Source organism: Mobula birostris, chromosome 32 (genome assembly GCF_030028105.1).
Source record: "Mobula birostris isolate sMobBir1 chromosome 32, sMobBir1.hap1, whole genome shotgun sequence".
NCBI lineage: Eukaryota > Metazoa > Chordata > Chondrichthyes > Myliobatiformes > Myliobatidae > Mobula > Mobula birostris.
The window spans coordinates 24,505,838-24,522,992 of record NC_092401.1 but is presented as its reverse complement, the minus strand read 5'-3'; the positions used below and the strand labels follow the sequence as shown (position 1 = coordinate 24,522,992).

The 17,155-nt window shown below is 39.1% G+C and overlaps 1 protein-coding gene across 5 annotated transcripts in view; it reads right to left on the bottom strand.

Annotated features, from left to right (window-relative positions):
• The window catches only part of rfx1a (regulatory factor X, 1a (influences HLA class II expression)), a 220,522-nt gene that overhangs the window by 85,085 nt on the left and 118,282 nt on the right, over nt 1-17,155 (bottom strand). For all 5 annotated transcript variants that reach the window (XM_072248521.1, XM_072248522.1, XM_072248524.1 and 2 more), the window contains exon 4: nt 6,489-6,598. In XM_072248521.1, coding sequence (XP_072104622.1) covers nt 6,489-6,598 — 110 coding nt within the window. The remainder of the gene's footprint in view (nt 1-6,488; nt 6,599-17,155) is intronic.

The following is a 17,155-nucleotide window of genomic DNA, read 5'->3' as shown; positions in this document are numbered from 1 at the left end:
GTACCTAATTCTATTCCCTGAGACCTCTGGCTATCAGGTATTTTGCTAATGTCTTCCACTGTGAAGACTGATGTAAAATACTCATTTAGTTCCTCTACCATCTCTTTTTTACCCATTATAATTTCTCCAGCATCATTTTCAATCAGTCCTATATCTACCCGTGTCACTCTTTTACTCTTCATATATTAAAAACTCTTAGTATCCTTTTTTATGTTAATTGCCAACTTCCTTTCATAATTCATCTTTTCTTTCCTAATGACTTTCTTAGTTTCCTTCTGATAAGTTTTTAAAAGTCATCCAGTCCTCAGTTTCCCCACTAATTTTTGCTTCCTTGTACGCCGTCTCTTTTGCTTTTATTTTAGCCTTAACCTCTCTCGTTAGCCACATTTGTGCCATTTTTCCATTCATGATTTTCTTTTTTCTAGGATATATTTTTCCTGCACTTCCCTTACTTCTTGTAAGAATTTCATCCAATTCTGCTCTACCGTCCCTCCATCTAGCCTACTTTTCCAATCTAGTGTATTCAGGTGGAAGAGGGAAAGCCTGGAAGTTCTCAACACTGACTCAAGACCAATTAAGTCTCCAAGGTCTCAGGTCCATCATGGGCAAGGAAATTACCTAATTACACTTAACAACCTTTCTCAGATGATGAATTAATGGTTTGTAATGTCAAACAAAAAGATATCCCTAAGAACAACATATTAAATTCAAAAGTATTATCTGCATATGTTCAATCTTACTGACAGAAGAACTAGTTCATTTTCTCTCTCTCTCACTCTTTAGAAATTATTCTTTCTTATCAGTCTTATGTATTTAGGTATTATTCATTACATTATGGTTACAACATTGAGTGATTATTTTGTAGCTTCCAACTTAGGGACAAAATTGACTTATGGACACCTGTAAAAACAGAACCCAGGAGCCAAATGTTTTTTTTAAACCCTCACTAAACATGCTCAGCCACTCTGACCTTTCACCGACAATTGCATTGTCCTCAGAGAACTGATCAAGTTGTACTTTAAAGTTAGCCAGATACTTTACAAACATCAAAGAATGCCCATCTTCTATATATCTTTACCAGTGGTGCTTTGGTATAGTGCTCTCCCACTGGCTACATAACAACTAGTAAAAAGCTGGTCACATACAATGGAGCTGAAGAGAGTCTTGCAAAATTATCTTGAACATTCCTGGAAGACCAAACACTCAACTACATCTTTTCCAAATGGTAAGTCTGGCCTGGCTGCTTAATAGGTAACAGCCGGTTGAAGAAAGTGGCAGTAATGGGAACTCTTGAGATAGGATAGTAGATCTGTTCTCCATAGAACTCCTGTTACCCTTCTGTGGTTATGTCTTAACAATCCAATAGTGAGTTGAAAAACAGCTTGCTGCGTAGAAGAACATCTAGAGAGTTGTTTTGAATATGGTATTCATAGCTGCGAAAGCAGTACTTGTAAAACAAGAAGAAGCACTTATGTGGGAGAAGTATGAATTGAATTTAATTGAAATGACTTTATTACTTACATCCTTCATGTACATGAGCAGTGAAAATCTTTACGTTACATCTCCATCTAAATGTGCAATTTATAGTAATTTATAATAAACAGTATGTACAACAGGACAGCCAATATAACACAGAAATACTACTGTATCAGCACAAATTAATCAGCCTGATAAACTTCCAACACAGAAACAAGTTGGGTGGCTTCATCTTGTACTACAATGAAAGTTCAGACATGAGAATCTGCATGAGCACTGGGTCCTTAATTGTGCTAATGAAGTTGTGGATTTTGCAAGTTTGGTACAAGACTCTTCTGTACTTAATGACACTGTATGCTGGTTTTTCGGTAGTCCTGCTAATGCTCGTGGCATATACTCATCAGCTTTCTCTTGTGATCTTCCTTCCCATGTCCTTTTTTGGATCCATTATAGCAGAATCAGTGTGCAATTTCACGCTGAAGACAGCTGGCAACTAGGCTATCCTTTCCCCTGACCATGGCTGAGGACCACTTACGCTTGGCAAATCTCTACATCAACACTAGATTCTACAGTACACATTCTGTTTATACTTGACTAGATATCTGTGAATATCAAATTGAGAGAGTCTTCTCCTCCACTTTCACCTATCACAATCTGCTTTAGTTGTAGCTCTTGTGCTTTTACCCTTTAGACAAAGGGCAATAGAATTGTAATTTGCTAGGGTGGTTGGAGGAGGTGGGGGAAAATATGAGGTGCCTGCTTACACCACCAGCAGCTGATGAATATTTAAGCTTACTAAAGGGTTAACACAATATAACATTTGGAATACGTATTCACTACCAGCTTCATGCCTGTGAATATGTTCAGTTAGGGAAATTTCATCCAGGAACTCTGGGTTGAATTCTAATTCCCCCAGTTGCTGTTGAGTGCCTTAGATGGAAAGGCCTACTGAGACCCAGCAGAAAGAGGATAGTCTCCATCTCCACCACCAAAGCTTCACCGCTGTGCCATTCCTCCGCCAAATTGCAATCACTTCCACAATGACTTCTCCTACATGTTGCAGCAGCAATGCACTTTTCCTTTAGGAGATGCAATCTAATTTTAAGCATATCAACCAGATATTTGCTATTTATCTTATCTGGGCCACCTGCTGATGCACTAAGATAACTGACAGTGTGGTTAGCTCTGACTTGATGCTGAATGTGGCAATTAGCTGTCAGGATATATTTGGTTCTCTAACTGGACTGAGTCAGGCAGACCCAAGCTAATCACAAACTGTAGTTCAATAAACTATTTTCTATAAACTATTTTCCAGGACTATGCAATTTTACCCCTGCTATCACTGAGAAGCAGCAAACTTTATCTTTGGACTACAGCATTAATGTGGATAGGAGTTCGGATTGACTTCAATAACAGGTTCTGTTTGTTATAGAAGTCTATTAATAAACCAAATAGTATTTTTCAATTTATTAAAAATGCCAGTAGAATTTGTCCAGTTAGATACTATAACAAGGGATAATTTTATACTCTTTAGATGTATCCTCAACAGAAATTCACATCACTTGTACTCCATGCCAGCCACAAGTTTTTCCCCAACAAAATAAAATATTTTATTTTAATTTTGTTTATAAAATATTTCCAGATACTGAAGCCCAAATTATTAAAGGAATCTTTCTTCCCAAGAGTTATGTAAAACCATACAATTTTTTTCACACATCCTTCAAATGTTGATTGCATAGAATTAAAACTACTGCAAAGAAAAACACGTGGAACCAAAGGGGCAAAAACTGTTTTCTTATAATTTTCCTGTTCCAACTTTTTTTTAAATTGTAGGTATTCGGTTACTGAGGGACTCATTAGATATTTTATGCACAAAACAATTTGGGTATTTTGTAATGTCTGGGTTTAGTAGATCTTCTTCCTCACTGTTCAGTTTTAATAAACTGTGATTGTACTGCAGAACAGCAAACAGGTATTAGGCTGGCAAAGTCAATGGGACATTGAGGGGATAAGGCAGTTTTAAATTCACACATGTAAAAATAATCTAAAATCTCACACTTTTATGAAATATCAGCATTGCATGTGCCAATTATGTGTAATTTGTGTTAATCGAAATGTATGTTAACTTGAGTCTGTCCTCTTGTAATGTACTGTGCTACTGTCATGTGAAGCTAACTTTCATGGCATTAATGCTCATTGCGTGAATGCCTTTAACAACCATAAACTTGAATCTGAATTATTTTGCTTTTTACTCATTTTCCTAAACTACCATCTTTCCATTTAAATGGTTAATATGAACGAAGGAGCTTAATTACCTTCTTTATTTGATACATGGGACTGTTTGACTCGATTTGTTTGAAATGAACCTTGAAGCATGTGTCAGCAAATTATAAATAGAATCATAGGCTTATGGTGAAAATAAATGACCTACAAGTTGCAAACTAAGGTCGCAGTAAACTGAACTTTCTATACTCCAGCTTATAAAGTCATGGATGAGTTGACATATTCTCATTGAGGTGTAAAATTTTATTTAGAGCAAAAGTTACCAAGGAATAGTACAAAAAGACATGTCCTGAAACAAGACCTCAGTGTTTCTTGGAAAACTATGAAAAGAAAACCAAAAGTCTTTCTCCTAAACTGATGAGGTTGAAGGATTGTGAAAGATAAAGGGTGAAATTCAGCAGGCACAGACATAAAAAAAATCTTAGATTAAAAACTCAAGGAAAAAGATTGAAAGGGGAAGTAGCCTTTGAGAGCCTTGAGGAACAGTTTTACCTGCAGGAGTGAAATAGAACGGTTAAGGCTACTTTTTTTGTGGTAGGAAGAGATGAATAACTTTGCAGTCTGGTCAAGATGGTGCAAGTGAACACTGTTACCTCGGGTGACACGTTCTAGATGGTCCACAAAACTATTTTTTTCACTTCTTTTAAGTAGTCTTTTTGTTTTAAAATGATTCTGGTACTGTTGAATCCTGTGATATACAGTTTAATGGTGTATTGACGGGCCAATTTGCGTGCTGGCGCGTGGCCAAGTGGTTAAGGTATCCATCTAGTGATTTGAAGGCCACTAGTTCGAGCCTTGGCTGAGGCAGTGTGTGTGTCCTTGAGCAAAGCATTTAATCACACATTGCTTTGTGACGACATCGGTGCCAAGCTGTATGGGTCCTAATGCCCTTCCCTTGGAGAAGATCGGTGGCGTGGAGAAGGGAGACTTGCAGCATGGGCAACTGCAGGTTTTCCATACAACATTGCCCAGGCCTGCGCCCTGGAAACCTTCCAAGGCGCAAATCCATGGTCTCATGAGACTAACAGAATGCCTATTACGGGCCAATTGAGTGATCTGGCACCTTACTGAGAAAGTTCCAGGAGATGAGTGGCCTTGAGGCCAAGAAGCTTAGAGACAGGGTGCGAGCCCATGATCAACTCTATTTCTCGCCGATCTCACCAATTAAAGTGTCGAGAAAGATTGAAACACCAAGCTGAGTGCACAAGGCAAGCGAGTGTTCAACACCATCTATCAGCCTCTCATTCACTGCTGCTGGAGGAAGGTGTCTGTGTGTGACTGTCTCTCTCTCGTCCGTTGCTCCAGAGGGAAGATCCCACATTCAAATGGTCTCTCTCTAACCCATGACACTGTCGGAGGATGGTACCGAATTTCTGGGTTTACAGTTTGTGGATTGGACTCTTTCGATTTTGTGTTTTGACATTCCGTGTTTTTGCTTTGTCTTTCTTGCCGTTTGCTAAGTTGTTTGTTCTTTTGGCGTGGGGCAGTTGATATTCTTCTTGCCATTTATACAACTTGTTTTTTGCACATGGGGGGGTGATGTACTTGTCATTTGTGCGTGGGGGTATTGATGTTCTTCTTTGAATGGGTTCCATGTTTTTTTTGTTTTGTGGCTGTCAGGAGTAGATGAATCTCAGGGTTGTATATGGCATACTTACCTTGATAATAACTGTACTTTGAATATAAATCTCGTCAAAAGAGGGCCCTTTTGTTATCAGTAGGTTTGATTTTTTTTAAAAAACAGTGTAAATAATGTAATTACACAAAAATTCACAAGAAAGTTTACAGGAACTAAGGATTTTAATGTACCATTTTATATCAGACTGCTAGAGAACTAGAAGAGAAGTAACAAAGTGATTCGGGGAGTCAAGTTTTTGTTTGATTTTGAAATAGTGATTTGCTGAAATAATGAGAGGATGCTCAGAGGTTTATATGTTATTTGTATTTTATAGATATTTGCAGTTCAACAAAATGTTGAAGAAATAGCTGAAATCAACAGCTTATGCACAGAGAAGATTTCCTCTAACACAAGACCCACTGATTAAATGCAGTAAGTACAATATGGTGTTCTTGCTCATCTTCTCAGCTGGGAAACATTACAGATAGCAACCAGCACGGCAGTTAAAAAGAAACATTAAGTGATTCACTTCACAAAATCTGTCATGAAGGCCAAATCAGTGAACAAAAAACAAAATGATGTAAGAAATGATAAAATACTGAAATTTTAGCTTTAGTTTCTCTTGCTGCACATATTGCTTGAACTACCAGAAATTTCTAGCCCTTTTTGTTTTATTCCATATTTCCAGAATCTGCAGTTTATTTCTGGTTTTAGATTAGAAAGGACAAGTTGTTAATCTATCAAAAATATTTAATGAAAATGCAAAATATTGAAGACTGTTTATAATCACACTTTTAAAGATGTACAACTTATTATGAGTTACATGGAAAAAGTAGAAGAGTAAATGTTCATACCATCAGACTGATTAATCAAAAAAGTTCCACAGTCAAAAGGAATAAACAATGGTTGAAAATTCCACCAAGAAAAAACAAGGATGGAATCTTTGCTTTCATCCTGTCTTTAACAATGTTAACAAAAAACAGAAGAAGAGTTTTATTTTGATCTCTTTTGACTGAGTAACAGAACCTCATTAAGCTACACAAAATATTCAATAATAAATTTGAAATTAGGCTATGGTGATTCTCTTCATTATTTTCTTCCTTTCACTCACCTGCTGTGATGCCTGAACCTGTTGTACCACCTGCGTTGGCACTCCAGACTGTGCCCCAGCGGAAGAGGAACTGGAATCTGAGCCCGTCTCTGATGGCCTCATGTTTGCTTCTAAACAAAACAGTAATCATTGGTTAGTAACACAAATATGAGAAAATCTGCAGATGCTGGATATCCAACCAATACACAAAAAAATCTGGAGGAAATCAGAGGCCAGGAAGCGTCTATGGAAAAGAGTAAACAGTCGTCATTTTGGGCCGAGACCTCCTAATGAAGGGTCTCAGCTCGAAATGTTGACTGTTTACTCTTTTCCATAGGTGCTGCCTGGCCTGTTGAGTTCCTCCAGCATTTTGTATGTGCTCATTAGTTAGTAATTTAATTTTCTCTTGTGAAAACCTGATTAAAACACTAGATTTTTAAAGAAGCTAAACCATTGATTTCAAGAATTTATAACATTATAGGAGCATTTTCTGTTCTATCTCCAGCTTTGACTTGCACGCTCTACATACAATTCACTATTCCAAAGTTTTCAATGTCCGAACCTCAGCCAAACTTTTAGCTGTGCTTATTCAAAGCAGGATATTGCTTATTACAGAAGTTAACTTGAAGACAGCAGCTACAGGATACTTTCCAATTGGCTTAAGGTAGAATTGACTTCAATTTTAACAAGACAGAGTAGGACAACAAGCAAGAGAATTACATTAAAAGTATAACACAGAGTATGCAGCTTACCTTTCAAAAATGAAACTGCTTCAGCTTAAAGAATTGGTTTCACTGTAATGTCATTAAGTTTCAAGAAATATTGATTTAAAATAATGTGACAGTTTCACTTACACCACCTTTGAAGAATCACATTTGTCATCTGGTCAGCACCAATTAATTTGGTTAATTTATATTTTTTCTCTGCATCAGGATCTATTTTGACCTGTTTTGTATTATACAATGATGGCAGCACCAGATTAAATTATTAGCAGATCCCAGCCACTCATTGGCTTAACTTTTATTTATACCCCTGTAGCCTCCTTGAACCTCTTCACAACTTATTACCAGCCTATCTTTCCTGTCATCTGTAAATTAACCCTACCTTTGATGTCTTCCTCTGGATGATTTATATAAATTATTAAAAAACTCCAGCACCAGTTCCAGTAGTACACCACTCATTACCATCTTACCAACCAAAGCCCCACTGAGCCTGCTAGTGGGCTAATCTTCCACATGCATCATTCTCCTACACCATGGCAACAATCTTTGATGTGGCACCTTTTGTAAATCTAAGCATCATTCATCAATCACTTCTCCTTTATCCACAGCATACATTACTTTTCATGGAATTCCAACAAACTGATAACATATGATACCCCTTCCACAAAACCATGTCAGCCTGATTGCCATGAATTACTTTTTCTTTTGGCACATGCTAAATTTAAATGTCTCGTACTTTCCTGCTACTGTCCTCCTTTGTGAATTAAAGAGTTACATTGCAAATGGAAACATTCCCCAAGTCTGCAGTATTTTGGAAAATTAAAATTAATGCATCAGCTCACCAGCCACTTCTTTTAAGGTCCTGGAATGAAGTCCATCAAGACCAGGAGACTTGTCACCCTACAGATCCAATAATTTGTTCAGCACCTGGGCACTTCTGCTTGATTTTCCTGAGTTCCCTTCTTCATTCCACCCTCCAAATACCCATTTTGTAGCTATTTCTGGAATGTAAATTGCATTTCCTATAACAAAGACTGATTAAAATAACTGTGTAATTCACTCATTATCTCATTTTCTATTATTAATTTCCAAGACTAACGGCTGATAGAACTAATGGTCACTTTGTTGACCTTTTCAGTAGATATGTAAAATGAAAACTTTTGTCATTTTTATCATTAATTCTAAGTTTCTTTCTTTATTAATCTTTTAGTCATTCAGATTTTATTGTATTGTACAATCTTCTGACCTGGCCATCTGCCTTGGTACAATTAATGGCTTTTTTTGGCCTGATATTTTCTTTAACTCTTATAGTGAACTATAGATTTAGGGCAGCATAGTAGCCTATCAATTAGCATAACACTATTTACAGCACCGTTGACCCAGGTCAATCCCGTCACTGTTCGTATATTATTCCCATGACTGCATGGTTTTCCTCTGGGTGCTCCGGTTTCCTCCCACATTCCAAACACATACAAGTTAGTAGGTTAATTGGTCACTTGGGTGCAATTGGGCCGGGAAGACTTGTTATCAGGCTGCATCTCTAAACAAGATAAATAGATGACGATTCCGTTAGCTTAGAGATCAATCTCGCAAATCTGGGTTGCACTCCATTGTAAGAGATGCCAAAAGTATTTTCAATTTTTTTAATATATATCAAGAATATATTCCTTTATGGTAATCAGTCTCCACATGCATGAAACAAAGGAGATGCTGGCAAGTAATTTGCATTTATTATGGAACTTATCATAGTCCTAGCCTTTTCAGCTTTTGATTTAGTGTGTGACCAATGGATTCACACAGATACGAGGGGTTATTCAGCAATAAATCTGCTAAGAACTACTTTATATCACCATATCTAAATCTGCGTGAAGTGCATCTGGCTGCAGCTCCTTCAAGACCATGTTAGGGATCTGGAGCAGCAGCTGGATAACTTTTGGGACTTACGAGAGAATGAGGAGATAATTGATCAGAGTTACAGGGAAGTAGTCACCCTGAAGTTGCAGGAGGTGAGTAGCTGGGTGACTGTCAGGAAAAATGGAAACGTGAATAAGCAGTGAGCACAGAGCTCCCCTGTGGCCATTTCCCACCAAAAATAAGTATTCTGTTTTGGATATTGTTGTGGGGATGACCAGGTTACTGGCACTGAGTATAGGTCCATGGTGCAGAAGGGAAAGAGGGAGAAGAGGGAAGCGGTAGTGATAGGGGATTCAATAGTCAGGGAAACAGACAGAAGATTCCATGGATGTTAACAGGACACCCGAATGGTATGTTTCCTCCCAGGTGCAGGGTCAGGGACATCTTGGATCATGTCCACAACATTTTGGAGAGAGAGGAAGAGCAGCCAGATGTCTTTCAACATATTGGTACCAATGACATAGGAAAGAAAAGCAAAGAGGTCCTGAAAAGAGAATTTAGAGAGCTAGGTACAAAGCTGAGAAGCAGGACCTCCCAGATAATAATTTCTGGATTGCTGTCTGTGCCATGCGCCAGTGAGGGCAGAAACAAGATGATCTGGCAGATTAATGTGCGGCTGAGAAGCTGGTGCAGAGGGTAGGGCTTCAGGTTCTTGGATCATTGGGACCTCTTCTGCGGGAGGTATGACCTGTTCAAAAGTGACAGGTTGCACCCGAATCTGAGGGGAACCAATATTTTTGTGGACAGGTTTATTAGAGCTGTTGGGGAGGGTTTAAGCTAATTTGGCTGGGGGATAAGAACCAGAGTGAAGGGACTTAGGATAGGATGGATGGTGAAAAAGCATGCAATCAGATTGTCAGAAAGGGCAAGCAGATGATAGGACAAAACTGCAGCTAGTTAGGGCAAGTATCACTGCACTCAGGATGCAGAATCAAAAGGGTAGGAAACATTGTTCTCAAAGTGTTATATCTCAATGCAGGTTATACTGGATTGGGTGTTATGTAATGAACTGGAGGCTATTAGGGAGCTTATGGTAAAAGAATCCTGAGGATGCAGTGATCACAATATGACTGACTTCAACTTGAAATTTGATAAGGAGAAAGTGAAGTCTGACATAGCAGTATTTCAGTGGAGTAATAGAAATTACAGTGGTATGAGAGATGAGTTGGCCAAAGTAAATTGGAAGGAGATGCTGGCAGGGATGACAGCAGAGGCAGAGCAGCAATGGTGTGAGTTTCTGGAAAAAATAAGCAAGGTGCGGGATAGATGTATTCCAAAAATGAAGAAATACTCAAATGGCAAACAAGGGAAGTCAAAGCTAATGTAAAAGCAAAAGAGAGGGCACACAACAAAGCAAAAATTAGTGGGAAGACAGAGGATTATAAAGTTTTTTAAACCCTACAGACAGCAACTAAAAGAATCATTAGGAGGTAAAAGTTGAAATATGAAAGTAATCTAGCAAACAATATCAAAGTGGACAGTAAAAGCTTTCCCAAGTATGTAAAAAAATAAAAGAGAGATGAGAGCGGATATAAGACCGCTAGAAAATGAGGATGAAGAAATAATAACAGGGGACAAGGAGATGGCAGATGAACAAAATGAGTATTTTGCATCAGCCTTCACTGATGTTGAAGGGTGTGAGGGAAGAGAAGTGAGTGCAGTTACTATTGTAAGGGAGAAAGTGCTCAAAAAGGTGAAAGACCTATGGGTACATAAGTCACCCAGACTAGATAGACTGCACCCTAAGGCAGGGTCCCCAACCTTTTTTGCACTGTGGACTGGTTTCGTATTGACAATATTCTTGCGGACCGGCTGACCGGGAAGGGAGGATGGTTGCCAACGGACAAGAGTAGCAGTCAAATATGTTGTGTTTCCCCCATTAAGGCTACAATGACCATGAAGCCTTGCGCGGGCACTAGTGCGCATGCGTGCACGTGCCCATATTATTCTGCAAATCGTTTTTGGCGATTCTGTTTGCAGGGGTGGGTTGTGTTAATCACGACCGGAATATAGGTGATAAGTGGCTAATACACTCAATTTAGTTTCTAAAAGGGTTTATCTGACTAATTTAATATTAAACACACAGCTCATATTTTCCTCGCATGAATATAGCGGTAAGTCAATTATCAGGGGAGCTTGAAGTAAGTGCTGAATGAACTTCCAGTAGCAGGTTCGATATTATCATTTAAAGTTAAACTAGACAGCTATATGGACAGGAAAGGAATGGAGGGCTAAGGGCTGAGTGCAGGTCGGTGGGACGAGGTGAGAGTAGCGTTCGGCACGGACTAGAGGGGCAAAGATGTCCTGTATCCATGCTGTAAGTGTTATATGGTTATATAAGTCACTTATAAGTCAATAGCATCATAACATTTTAAGTAACGTTTGGATATTAAACACACAGCGCATATTTTCCTCGTATGAACATATAAAATCATTGCAACGCACCAATATCGCAGAATCAGTGGGAGCCCTGGGCTGAATACTTGTTTTCCTGCAACAAGACGGTCCTATCGAGGGGTGATGGGAGACAACGATACTCGAAGGGGGTTCCTTATGTCCAGTCTATTCCGCAATTTAGTTTTCATTGCATTCATTGCAGGGATATGTTGGAAATGGAAGCAACGTTTTCACTGCTTCCATGGCTATGTCAGGATATTTAGCCTTGACTTTGATCCAGAATGCCGGCAGAGATGTTATGTCAAACATACTTTTCAGCCCGCTGTCATTTGCAAGCTCGAGGAGTTGAACTCCTTCCCGCGCTGACATGGATGACGCGGGGGTAATGACCTCGCGTGCGTTCAAGCTCAACAGTGCGTGACAGGGAATGAGGAAAGGTGCAGCTGACTCCTATTGCCAAATCATATAGTTTCCTCGCGGCCCGGTACCGGTCCGCGACCCAGTGGTTGGGGACCGCTGCCCTAGGGTTCTGAAAGAGGTACTGGTAGAGTCTGTGGAGGCATTAGTAATGATCTTTCAAAAATCATTGGACTCTGGCATGGTGCCAGAGGACTGGAAAATTGCAAATCTCACCCCACTCTAAGAAAGGAGGAAAGCAGCAGAAAGGAAATTACAGACCAGTTAGCCTGACCTCTGTGGTTGGGATGTTGGAGTCAATTGTTAAGGATGAGATTATGGAGTACTTGGTGACACAAGACAAGATAGGACAAAGTCAACATGGTTTCCTTAAGGGAAAATCTTGCTTGACACTTCTTTTGGAATTCTTCGAGGAGATTATATATAGGATAGGTAAAGGGGATGCAGTGGATTTGCACTTTGGTAGTAGAAATAAATGCGTAGATTATTTTCTAAATGGGGAGAAAATCCAAAAATCTGAGATGCAAAAGGAGTTGGGTGTCCTTCTGCAGAACATCCTAAAGGTTAACTTACAGGTAGAGTCAGTGAAGAAGACAAATGCAGTGTTAGCATTCATTTCAAGAGGTCTAGAATATAAGAGAAGGGATGTGATGTTGAGCCTTTATAAGGCCCTAGTGAGGCCTCACCTTGAGTATTGTGAACACTTTTCGGCTCCTCATCTAAGTAAAGATGAGCTGGCATCAGAGGAGATTCACAAGGATGATTTGGGAATGAAAGGGTTATCATACAAGAAACCTTTGATAGCTCTGGGTCTGTACTTGCTGTAATTTTGAAGGATGGGGGGGGGGGTCTCACTGAAACCTTTTGAATGTTGAAAGGCCTAGACAGAGTAGATGGGCAAAGGTGGAGGAGTTTCACATGGTGGAGGAGTCCAGGATAAGAGGGCACAGCTTCAGGATAGAGGTGCATCTATTTAACACAGAGATGCAGAGAAATTTCTTTAGCCAGAGGGTGGTGAATTTGTGGAATTTATCACACAGGTAGCTATGGAGGCCAGGTTGTTGGGTCTTGATTGGACATGGCATCAAAGGTTACGGAGAGAAGGCTGGGGAGTGGGGCTGAAGAGGGGGAAAAAGGATCAACCATGATGGAATGGCAGAGTGGATTCGATGGGCCAAATGGCCCAATTCTGTTCCTATGTCGTATGGTTTTATATCTGTGGAAGATCACTGCATCTTTTTCAATAATATATAGATTTCCATGCACGATCAGAATCGTCATCAAATTTATCCTGTAACAAACATGATGGCCTACGGTACTTGAAAAATTATTAAGGAGAATCTCATCTCTGAGACTAAAACTGAGAAATTTAATTCATAATTAAGCTTGAAATTCTTGGAGATTAGTGAGGCTTTAAGTCATTATATGAATTATAATTATAAGCAGAATAAATAAACAGTGAACAAGTATTACTATGTGTTGTCAGGATGTAAAGTTAGGTTATATTATTCCGATTTAGTACTTTGAGGAAATCAATTATCTTGTTCAGTGAAGTTAACATACTTGGTTATTAGAAGGAAATGACAATCTATTTTGATCGAGGGATGACTGCGCAAGCATGTGGACGTCAGTGAGTTGAAGAGTTTAGAAGGAGACAGCTTTACAGAGTGAGCAAAAGAGTAGAGGGAGACAGAGTAGAAGGGCTTTGGCTCAACGGGTCTTCGGCGATAAAGGGTCAAGGCGAGATTACCAGTGAAGAATAGAAACAGAAAGTATGTCTGTGAGGTTGGTGTTCTGTATTGGCTGTCAGATGTGGGAAGTCCGGGAGACTCCCAAGCTCCTGGATGGCCACATCTGCGCAGGTGTGTCGAGCTGCAGCTCCTTAGGGACCAGGTTAGGGAACTGAAGCTGCAGCTCAATGACCTTTGTCTGGTTAGGGAAAGTGAGGAAGTGATAGAGAGAAGCTATAGGAAAGTAGTCACGCCGGGGCCTCAAGAGACAGATAAGTGGGAGTAACAGTCAGGAGATTATAAGGCTAGAGGGAAGGAACTTAAGAATGAAATTAGGAGAGCCAGAAGGGGCCATGAGAAGGCCTTGGTGAGCAGGATTAAGGAAAACCCCAAGGCATTCTACAAGAATGTGAAGAGCAAGAGGATAAGACGTAAGAGAATAGGACAAATCAAGTGTGAGTGGAAAAGTGTGTATCGAACTGGAGGAGATAGCAGAGATACTTAATGAATACTTGGCTTCAGTATTCACTACGGAAAAGGATCTTGGCAATTGTAGGGATGACTTCCAGCGGATTGAAAAGCTTGAGCATATAGACATTTAAAAAAAAGAGGATCTGCTGGAGCTTTTGGAAAGCATCAAGTTGGATGAGTCTCCAGGACTGGATGAAATGTACCCCAGGCTACTGTAGGGGGTGAGGGAAGGGATTGCTGAGCCTTTTGCAATGATCTTTGCATCACCAATGGGGCCGGGAGAGGTTCTGGAGGATTGGAGGGTTGAAGATGTTGTTCCCTTATTCAAGAAAGGGAGTAGAGATAGCCCAGAAAATTATAGACCAGTGAGTCTTCAATGGTTGGTAAGTTGATGGAAAAGATCTTGTGAGGCAGGATTTATGAACATTTGGAGAGGCATAATATGATTAGGAACAGTCAGCATGGCTTTGTCAAAGGCAGGTCGTGCCTTACACCGTTGATTGAATTTTTTGAGGATGTGACTAAACACATTGATGAAGGTAGAGTAGTAGATGTAGTGTATATGGATTTCAGCAAGACATTTGATAAGGTACCCCATGCAAGGCTTATTGAGAAAGTAAGGAGGCATGGGATCCAAGGGGACCTTGCTTTGTGGATCCAGAATTGGCTTGCTCACAGAAGGCAAAGAGTGGTTGTAGATGGGTCATACTCTACATGGAGGTCGGTGACCAGTGGTGTGCCCTCAGAGATCTGTTCTGGGACCCCTTCGCTTTGTGATTTTTATAAATGACCTGGATGAGGAAGTTGAGGGATGGGTTAGTAAATTTGCTGATGACACAAAGGTTGGGGGTGTTGTGGATACTGTGGAGGGCTGTCAGAGGTTACAGCGGGACATTGGTAGGCTGCAAAACTGGGCTGAGAAGTGGCAAATGGAGTTCAACCTGGATAAGTATGAGGTGGTTCATTTTGGTAGGTCAAGTATGATGGCAGAATATAGTATTAATGGTAAGACTCCTGGAATGTGGAGGATCAGAGGACAAATTCTCTGGACACTCAAAGCTGCTGAGCAGGTTGACTCTGTGGTTAAGAAGGCATACAGTGCACTGGCCTTCATCAACCTTGGGATTAAGTTTAAGAGCTGAAAGGTAATGTTACAGCTATATAGAACCCTGGTCAGATCCCACTTGGGAGTACTGTGCTCAGTTCGGGTCATCTCACTACAGGAAGGATGTGGAAACTATGGCATTGATCATGTGGATAGTCAGAGGCTTCTTCCCAGGGCTGAAATGGCTAACACCAGAGGGCACAGTTTTAAGGTGCTTGGAAGTAGGTACAGGGCAGATAACCGGGTTAATGAATGCTTCAAGTTTCAACAAGTCATGTCTGAGCTGTATAATAAAGGTTTTAAACCCTCTCTTCGTTACCCCGCTTGTCTTAGAATCATTTTGAAAAATGGATCTCAGAGATGGTTTCATTTGACCAAACAGGTGCAGGATTTCTTGAGTGCCGAATCAATTTCAGAAGTTTAACTGTTCGATAACTTTTTACACAAATTTATGTTGCGTCTGCCTGATCGATCCTTTTTAAGAATCAGTAGTCTAACTGTTCATTACTTTCTTTTATGAACAATTGTTTTTTTTTACTTTTGGTATACCTTCGTATCTAATTTTTTTCTACTTTTATTCCCTTGTTTAGAAAATTAAGGATTTAATATTAGTTAGTTTTCTCTGAGTTAATACTTTCTAAGTTTATATGTTTTTAACTTTCATATTTCTTTCTAATACTTTTATACTATGATTTTTTAATGAGGATTTTTTAATATGTTTAATTTTACTGTTTTTTGTTGTATCTTGTTGGAACACAGTTTTGCCTTGAAAATTTTTTTTGGAGCTCAGCCAGTTGATTGTTTTGTGAACGATGGTAGGTTTAGCTGTCGACGGCCCTTTGGTCGATTTTCTCTCTTTGGGCGGGAGGTAGGGGTGGTTTTCTTTTATTCTATCAGCTGTTTTAGCTTCATTTGTTGCTCGGTTACTTTTTCTTAAGGCTCATTGTTTGGATTTAATATATATTCCAGCAGTTTTTATTCAATCATCTCCTTTAAGCAATATTTAAAATGGACCATATTTTTAATTTACATAGTTTTAATGTGAAAGGATTAAACCATCCTGTGAAACGTAATAAGATATTTAATTATATTAAGAAATTGAATGTCTCTATTTTTTTTACAAGAAACACATATTCGTAAATGTGATAATTTACATCTTTCCAGCCGTTGGAAGGGATGGTCTTTCCATTCCTCCTTTCAGGCAAAGGCAAGAGGAGTTTCGATTCTTATAGACAATTCAGTTTCTTTCGTTCAACATAATGTAGTGTCTGATACCAAAGGGCGTTTTGTTATATAGTCTCAGGGAAATTAGATAATAAATTAATGGCTTTTTGCTAAATTGTATGCCCCGAACATAGATGATCCAGGATTTTTTGAACTTTTTTTTCGCTTTTACCAGATTTAAGTTTATATTCTTTGGTTTTAGGCGGAGACTTCAGCTGTTGTTTAGATCCTGTTTTAGATCATTCTTCTTCTAAATGATTGACTTGTAGTAGATCTGCCTCCTTTATCCAACCTTTTCTAATGAAATGTGACATTGTTGATGTTTGGCATTTTTTGTATCCGACAGATAAAGAGTACTCATTTTTTTCTCATGTTCATCATACGTATTCCAGGATTGATTTTCTTTTTTGTTGATAGCCAATTGATTCCATTAGTTCGATCCCGTGAATACAAAGAAATTGTTGTTTCAGATCATGCTCCTGTGTTTTTATCTTTAAATCTTCCAGGTATCTCCCAAATAAACAGATTCTGGCATTTTAATCCAACTTTGTTATCAGATAAAGATTTTTAAAAATTTTGGAGACACAAATTATTCTTTTATTTTGAAGAGAATATGCTAGAAGAGACTTCTAGTCTTATTTAATGGGACGCCTTTAAGGTTTATATTAGAGGTCAAATTATTTCTTTTACCGCAAGTGTTAAGAGAAA